The sequence below is a fragment of the Lampetra fluviatilis genome, chromosome 53, assembly GCF_964198595.1.
Source record: "Lampetra fluviatilis chromosome 53, kcLamFluv1.1, whole genome shotgun sequence".
Classification (NCBI taxonomy): domain Eukaryota; kingdom Metazoa; phylum Chordata; class Hyperoartia; order Petromyzontiformes; family Petromyzontidae; genus Lampetra; species Lampetra fluviatilis.
In genome coordinates, this window is record NC_136327.1 from 7,882,233 (window position 1) to 7,891,243 (window position 9,011).

Below are 9,011 nucleotides of genomic sequence, written 5' to 3' on the forward strand. Positions count from 1 at the left end.
GGTGAAGGCAAATGCCAGATGCGGACATCGTGGACGTGAGAGGTGAATGGGATTGTAATGTCCATTAGCCTTTTATGTTTATTGGGATTTTAGTTGACATTTGATGCACCCCTCGTTTTGTTTCACGAATCCAGCCCCCCCTCCCATTGAGCCACTTGGGGCAATACGCTTTCGAGCTGTGTGTTGATGCAATTTAACACTCGGTAGGCTTTCTCGAGCGATATTATTCGTAATAAATGTTTATTTTCTGGCTTTCATCGCCAGCGAAACGTCGTACTCGAATTGTAAATGTTGTGGGTTTACTCTCCAACACACCGGTGTGCTGTCCAAGTAACTAATTGGCACGTTCTGTTTACATTACAAACTTTACTAATTCGGCTTTGTCGGGTGGTGATGGTGGTGGTGGCTTCACGACACATTTATATTTACGCGATTTAACCCAACAAAAACATCCCTTATATCAATATTACTATTACGTGTGTGTGAGCGTGTGTTTATTCCGAGGTCGACTTAGCCTCTAATGAGTACCTGGTGCGGTGTGTAAACCTTGTCACTCGGGAGACAAAGGCGGCCGGGCGTGGTGCTGGCCACCCACCCCCTCGAGTGCCGTGCCGGCCTTCGTAGGTGCTCGCTAACAGCACTTGCCCCTACAGTCTGTTACAGGCTACACGGGAGGTCTTTGCATTTTTTGTGTGTATTTTATTTCCTCGTGCGTATCCCCTGCATGTCCTGGGTCGCTCTGCGTTTGCTCGACTCGGAGCGGCTGTCAAAAGTCCCCGAGTCTAATTTCCTCCCCCCTCCCCACCAACACTCTCGTACCTTGGCGTTGTCCCCACGAGACACACGGCCTTGTATACCTAGCCGTGTTAAATATATTATACAGCGGCGTACAGGTGTGTTTCCTCTTCATAGGCGGCAGGTGCCGCCATAAATCAACAGTGAGTTCAGATTGGGTCGCCGATTACAGCCCCTGCAGTTGGAGGACACGAGGCTGGGGGGGGGGCAAGGAAGTTGAGCTGCTGCCTCTTCTCATCATCTGGCGGTCGCCTGATGATGCTGGTTGTGATCACCGGCGAAACGTCGTTACCCGAATTGTAAATGCTGCAGTGGGTTTACTCTCCGACACGCCGGTTAATGCTGGACTAGTAGCGAATTGGCACGTTGCGTTTGCGCGACACAGCCTTACTAATTTGCCGTGTCGGGTGGTGGGTGGGTTGAACGACACATTTAGATGTAATCGATCCAACCCCCCCCCACCCCAAAAAAAACCTCTATTACGAAGCCTCTTCTGTTATTTAAAACTTTTTGTTGTTGCCGAGTTCAGACTTAAAGGCCCCCACGTGCCAGACGGCACAGCAACGTCGAAGTTGGAACTTCGATTTCGAGTCGAACCGCGTTTCTTGAATCGAGCGAGGTTACTGCGAGAGCTTGGGGGGGGGGGGTGGGGGGGGGGGGCACGGTGGGGAGGGGGGGGATGGCAAAGTCGAGCTGCGCGAAAGAGAAAGAGACCGAGGCGTGAGCCGCAGAAGCTGGATTCAGACGCAACAAATTGAACCAACCTGGACCGCATGTGGAGGGTCATGAGCCGCACAAGCTACGGTGCTATGATTAAAGTTTGTACGTGGTGACACACATGTTCAACAACTTCTTCTTCTTCTTTCGTACGGCTGATGATGGAGGCGCAGAGCATCAACTACAATTTCACATTCAGGGTGGTCAAGCCAGACAACGACCGCGTCGGAAGCAGCGGACTGTCTCATCGCTGTCCCACTTCTAGGCTCCCCGCCTTCACCAACTCGTAGTGGCCCAGCGTGGGAAGTGTGGTCAAATAACCTCACCCCCCCCCCGCACCCCCAACAGAGGGCAGGGAAACCCCCCCCCCCCCCCCATTGTTGTACTGTGTTTCTATGCTCCCACTTCTAGGCTCCCCGCCTTGACCAACTCGCACTGGCCCAGCGTGGCGGAGTGTGGCCAAATAACCCCTCCCTCCTCATACCCCCCCCCACCAACAACCCCCATGTCATCGGGAGGCCCTCGTCCAGATTGGCAACGAATCGATTCTCTAAAATCGAATTGTGCCCCCGTGAATCCTCACAACGGAGTTGCCGGTTCGGCGGGGTGTGCCAGCCGTGCGCGCCTCCAATGAGAAGGTTGAACAAAATCTCTACTCTCGAGCGAGTGGCCTGTGGCGTTCACACGCAAGAGCCACCGGCCACAGGGAGGGCTTTATCTGCGCGAAGGCGTTGGCAGTACACAAATATGAACAAAACCTGGACGGCCCTTCTCGGTCTGCCACGTAGTGAACTGAACACTGCCTGGGAGACAGCCAAGCTGATTGAGAAAGAGGGCTCCCAGTATGGATGGGAATCGAAGTTCAAATCCTGGCCAGAGTTAACTGAAGTGTCTTGAACTTATGATGATGATGATGATGTTATCGTCAGCGTCGTCGTAATTTATAAAACGATCACCGCCTAATGAGGCTGCGCCAAAGGTGGGCGCAACGATTGCGTCGATTGCAAGCGATTTCGACGATCAAAATATGTTGCGTAACAATCCATTATTTTACGATGCCCGCTAATTATATTGCGAATCTTACCTTTGGGGCTACTGAGACGAACAATAATACAATTGAGACGTAGGAAATAAGAACGCGGGAAAAAAAATCTGGTCATTAAAGGAATCGTGACCCCCCCACCCCCCAAATCATGATAGGACATTCATTCATGACAGGGTGAAGACGAACACTCGTAGCGATTATCTGACGGAGAGACTTGGCAATTATCCTTGCCGCGGTAATGTGGAATTCCCCCCACCGATTCAGCTCTGCCAGGGGACAGACGCACCGGCCGCCTCGCCTTCACATAATTGAGTTGCCCCGGCGAGACCCGGGGTAGCGGTGAGTGACAACCAACTCGCGGAGCCAGCTTTGTCGGTCCATCTTAAATCGACACGCGGTCGGTCATAAGTTGTGACTCGAGCGGGCAGCCCTGTACCCGACACTGCAACTCTTGTACCTGCTCGTCCTGTACCCTGTAACGCGGTGCTGCACACATGCCACGTGTACATATCCCCACGAAAATAATCGAGAGGAATTAAAGAGAGAGAGAGAGAGAAAAGAATAAATGTTGTTTCAAAGGCTTCTACAAGTCGCAATCAACTTAGTTTCCCAGTAGGGAGAGATATTGCCGACTGATTTGACCCAATTACACAACACGTGAGCACATCTTGAAATTCGGCAAATTTCGACCGTGATACAGCACCCACAACACGTGGGCCTCACTCTATTTCAAATGACGTCACGGGACCCTTACACCCCCCCCCTCCCCGCAGTATTAACCAGGGCAGCCGCACGTGTCGAACCAGCGAAACCTCCGCCACGAGCGGGCGGGCGCTACCCTTTCGGCCCCCCGTCACTGCCTGCCCCCCCCCCGGTGACAAATAAGGCCGTAGCCGAGCCGGGAATGCGAAGACTCCCCCCCCACCACATCCAGCCCCCCAACCAGCCCCCACCCAGCCCCCCTTCACCCCCTGAGTGTCGGGAGATGTTTCTTTTTTAAATCCTTTATATTAAGTTCACTTGCTTGCTTGCGCGCTTACGACCGTGCAAATCTTTCGGTCGTTTTTTAACCCCACTTCCCGTGATCCAATCGAGCTAACATTTTGCACACAGACTCGTTGTGCGTGACAATTTATTTTCGTAAAAACATTTTTCCATAACTTTCCACTTTTTAGGATTTTTTTTTCATATTTAATTTAAAATACCAATGTGCTAAAAATGAAACTCTTACTCTAGTAAAACAGAAATGAATAATAAAATAAAACCGATGCCACGCATATAAAGGATTTATAGTGAAAAACTTTGTTTTTACGGGTTAATTTTTTTACTCACGTCAGCCGCTTTCTTCTCGGCGACCTCAAGCTTCTCCTGGGCGTCCTTGAGAGCCTCCGAGTACTTGTCCAGCTCGTCCTCTGTCCCCTTGAGCTTCTTCTGCAGAGCCACCAGCTCATCCTCGAGCTGCGTGTCGGCGGGCGAGGGAAGGAGGAGGGATGGAGGCAATGTCAGGATAAAACCACGAGATAAGTTGTTTTGCAGCGCACACCGCCGTGATGTGTAACAAAGCCACGAATTTAGCGCTTCCGAAATAAAATCAAACCGCCCATTGTCGATGTTCGGGTTGCATCTATCCGTGCGGGGCTTGGAGTGTGATATCTGATCGTATGTCTGGTGGGGTATTCTCCGGGTTCTCTGGGTTTCTTCCGCGCGAAGCCAATTGATCTTGAGCAGAATTGACCGAACATCCCAATGCAAATAATGTCATCGATGAAACCGATGGGTCACTTAAAATTTGTTCGATTGCTTTTTTTTACTTTACAGCCGACCACTCAACTATGAAAAAAAAAACCTTTACAAAATGTTCGTGTCGCCGCTGATCAATTTTTGCGTTGTCTCCTGAAAGTGTCGCTGGAAAAGGGACTCTAAACGAATCTTTAGAAATCCCACGGCTGCGATGGATTTGTTGGGAAACCCCAGTCCTGGTGTCTCCCCACGGTCTATATTTATTGCGTTGAGCAATTCAAAACGAATGCAATTATATTTCGGGGGGAATTAAAATATCACGACAAAATCTTCCATCTGGACGACCAGATGTGTCTACGCTAAGGGGCCTCTGTTCGATCTAATTCAATCACACACACACGGATGGGTTATTTATAAACGTGCAAAACAAGTAATTGCGTGCGATAAAATAAGGATCGTTTCGCAAATATGACACGCAGCGTCGTACGCGTTACACCGCCCACTGTTTCCACTTCTTCAGCAAGAAGAAGTCGACGAAGAGAAAAGACAAATGTCCCCACGTTTTGAATCGCTTGCGATTCTTTCGCCTTGAAAATTTGCGTCCGCGACCCTCCGACGGTGTTTTCAGGTTGCACCGCGCGGCGTTCGGGGCACGGTGTCCGACGTTTCGTTCCACGCGCGTTGGGAGCATCTTCAGGACCCCCCCCCCTCAAGTCCGCCAAGCTCCCCAGCACGCGGAGGGAAACATTTCGTGCCCGAACGACGCTTGGGCGACAAAACCCGAAATCACAACCGATAGCTGTGCAAGATATCTTAAAGCACACACACGCACACACATGCACACACACACGCACACTCACACACATGCACACACACACGCACACTCACACACATGCACACGCATGCACACGCACACACACGCACACTCACACACATGCACACACACACACACATGCACACACGCACACTCACACACACGCACACACGCACACTCACACACACGCGCACACACACACACAATGCACAATAAGCGAGCACAACTCTGCCGGCAAATACATAACTAAGAGCGGACGATCATGGCCCAAAAGAGCAGCGTCTTTGGTCTCACGCAACACGTGGGCTATGGCTCTGCTCGGAGCGCATGAAACCATGAAGACACCTCACGAGCTGGGAGAATGGTGGGTCTGGCACAAATGATCGCTCGACCCGACGGGAAGAGGTTAGACTCTACCTGCTTGGTCTTCTCCTCTGCCGCCTTCTTGTCCGACTCGGCCTGCTCGGCTCTGTCGATGGCGTTCTCCTTGTCCAGCTTCAGCATCTGCATCTTCTTCTTGATGGCGTCCATGGCTGCGGCTGGTGATGGTGGGCAATGTGCTCACACGACGAAAGTGAGGAGGATGAGGGAGGATTGACGGCTTCGGACCGTGACTTGGCCGGCTGCGGCTCAGCGAGGCGAGTGAGCGGAGCAAGCCAACGGGCCGTGCAGATAAGCGCAGGGCAGAGGGTGGGGAGGCGGGGACCTCTGATCTGACCGCCCCCCCACCATCACCACCTTCCTAAATCTAAAATACATTTTTGGAAGTGGCCGCGTCAGTGGCCCTGCCGGCCTATGGGAATGCGGCAAAGAGCCCGAGCGCCGTCCGGGGTCGCGTTGCGCGCTATTTCGTCGGCGAGTGGATGCTGCGGTGCCCGTAAACGGAACGGAGGGGGGTGTGGGAGTGGGAGTGGGGGTGCGTCCTGATTGACGGGCACAAGAGGCAAACCCACTACCACCAGCACCACCACCACCAGCACCAACACCACCAGCACCACCACCATCAGCACCAACACCACCACCACCACCACCCAACCAACAAAATCAACCGGCCGACCGTTCCGACCCCACCCGATCCCCACCCCACGACGGCCGATACCTCGACCCCTCCCGCCCCCCCCCGGGGGGGGGGCACCGTGACCCTCGGCGTGCACAGAGAGTCCCGTCTGTATTACTGCGGCCGTGTAATCGTGGCCGTGTAATCGTGGCCGTGTAACGCTACGCCAATCTTGCGATTCCAGCAGACAGAGAGAGAGAGAGAAACGTCAAGCCTTCCACTTCTGACATCTAATTTATTTTGGAGATTACCCCCCACCCCCCACCCCCACCGCACGACACCACCGCCACCCGCCACCTAGAGTTCGTGACATTCCCAAAAAGACAAAGATCCCCCGTGTAGCTTTAACAGACTGTTGGGGCAAGTGCTGTTAGCGAGCACCTATGAAGGCCGGCACGGGCACACGAGGGGGTGTGGTGGCCAGCAACCACGCCCGGCCGTCTTTGTTTCCCCAGTGGCGATGTTTACACACAGCTCCAGGTACTCGTTTGAGGCCGAGTCGACCTAGGGGAGGCCCAGGACCGGTTCGGATAATCGTCACTGGCATTGGTCGTGAGCGGGAATCGAACTCGGGTCGCGGGGTTCGTAGCGCAGCACGCTAACCGCTACACCACCGCTCCACACATACACACACACAGACACACAGAGACACACAAACACTCATCCGAAATACAAAATATTACCACCCAGGCCCAGTAGAACGGAACACACGGCGCGGAACAAATAAAAGCGGGCGGCGATAATATGTTGGGTGGCTGGGGGCGGTGGATTTGTCTGAGCTCAGTTTGGCTGTCGGAGGCGAAAGCAAGCAATTTGCGCATTAGATGCGAACCCTGGAACGCCGTCGTTCGTGCCGGCACACAGCCATAGTGTAAGATATACACAAGATTATTATTGGACATTAACCGCAAATTCCCCAATGTCCTCTCGTTAATGAAAGAAAATCCTCGCAATGTCTGAAACCTACGCTACTTTTAATTGGATCGATAGGCTGAGTATACGGCCACCTAAATATATGCTCAACGTGAAGACGTACACACAGAGCGATTATACAAACGTATATAGAAATATACACGGTGATTGATTTTTCAATGGATATGCTGTATATGGGTCGCCCGGTCGATCGGAGTCGGGGCGCCACGGTGTCGAGATGTTAACTACCTCGCCTGGTCTACAGGAGGTCGTGGGTTCGATCACGACCCTAAAACGTGTATATTTGGATTTTGCCGTGTCTCTCTCTCTCATCATCACAATGGCAAGGGGATGTTAACTACCTCGCCTGGTATACAGGAGGTCGTGGGTTCGATCACGACCCTGACAATTGTATATTTGGAGTTTGCGGTGTCTCTCTTTATCTCATCATCATCACAGTGGTAAAGATATGTCAACTACCTCGCCTGGTATACAGGAGGTCGTGGGTTCGATCCCGACCCTGACGTCTGCTGTATATTTGGAGTTTGCGTCTCTCTCTCATCATCATCATCACAGTAGCTAGGAGATGTCAACTACCTCGCCTGGTATACAGGAGGTCGTGGGTTCGATCCCGACCCTGACGCCTGTTGTATATTTGCAGTTATGTTCTTCCCCATGGTCGCGTAGATTTTTCTCCGGGTCCTCCCGTTTTTCCCTCCACGTTTCGAAACAACATCACCACGCGTTTAGAGTATACGGGCTGAAATGCCTTTCCACTTGATAAGCCACTTCGTCGAGCTATCATTTGTGGCCAGGTGGCTTCTGAAAATTAGCCACGTTTAGCTGCGTGGGCCTTATCTGGCAAAAATAAAAAATAGTTCAGCCAAAGTGGCACGGTGGCGAGTAGGCATGGCCATAACGAGATGCACGGTCGACGTGGTGTGCCGGGAGTATAAATATTTTTCTGGGTTACGGAGCACAGCTAAAATTAGGCCCAATATTTATATACGCACTTGTATATATATATCGACACATTGAGAAGTGTTTAGGTAACGTTTATCTCCGTGTTGGTCCATTAGCAGTCGTGGGACCCACAAGACTGTGAATTGGATTTCGCTCCTCCGGGGAGGGTCCCTGCCATCTGCTTTAACGCGCTGATATAAGCACAGAGGAATGTGGATCCAGCAGCCGCGTTCACCACCAGGACTTCGTTTCAGCCGGGTCTCTCCGGGTCGGCCGGCACACCACATCGAGTATGCCCGTGGCTTCTTCGGCTGCGGCCACTGCTGTGGTCCCGGTGCGGGCAGTGCGCGTTGCCGGCACAATGCGAAATCAAAACCCGGAGAAGCTTGCTAGAGCTGAATGGAGTTCAAAGGAACTCGCAAATAAACACTTCGTGAAAGACCCAACGCAGGTTGGATCTTCCACGAAGCTGCTCACGTTCAACCCTAAACCGCATCCGCTGCACAAACCGTGGCAGTAGATGCGGTCACCCTGATGCACAAATAGAAACTTAGAAACTCTCCAGTCGTAGTGGTGCGACTGTAATCATCCAGATCAGACCGTGCAACGTGGAACGACGGAGTGCCCCGATCCACAAACACGAAGGCGATGCACTCCGCTGCTCCTGACGCTGTTGTTACCCGGCTTGACCACCCTGAATGTGAAATTGGGGTTGTCGCTCTGCGTCTACGACATCAGCAGCCGTACGAGAGAAGAACACGGTGCCAGCTCACGGTTTAATAGCGACTCGGGCATGAATGATGGCTCCCGGCACACCGCATCAAGTATACTCCTCTCTCTCTCTCTGTGTCTCTGGCTGCTGTGGCTACGAGTCACGGCGCTGGCGCGTGGCTCTTAACAGCTACTTGGGAAAATTAATGGAGGCTCCCGGCACACCACATCCAGGATACATCTAACCTCGGCTGTGG

At 52.5% G+C, this 9,011-nt stretch overlaps 1 protein-coding gene across 6 annotated transcripts in view; it reads right to left on the reverse strand.

Annotated features, from left to right (window-relative positions):
* The window catches only part of LOC144949352 (tropomyosin alpha-1 chain), a 41,403-nt gene extending 35,632 nt beyond the window's left edge, over positions 1–5,771 (reverse strand). For 2 of the 6 annotated variants that reach the window (XR_013640272.1, XM_078879336.1), the window contains exons 1-2: positions 5,529–5,769; positions 3,890–4,015 (exon numbers count right to left, since the gene is read on the reverse strand). Coding sequence is in view for 5 of the 6 variants with exons in the window: in XM_078879336.1 (XP_078735462.1) it covers positions 3,890–4,015; positions 5,529–5,642 (240 nt within the window). In the remaining variant the exon portion in view is untranslated. Of the gene's footprint in view, positions 1–3,889; positions 4,016–5,528 lie in introns of all 6 variants that reach the window. The other 4 variants (XM_078879330.1, XM_078879335.1, XM_078879331.1 and 1 more) reach the window with 3 other exon arrangements.
* Between the last annotated feature and the right edge of the window lie 3,240 nt (positions 5,772–9,011).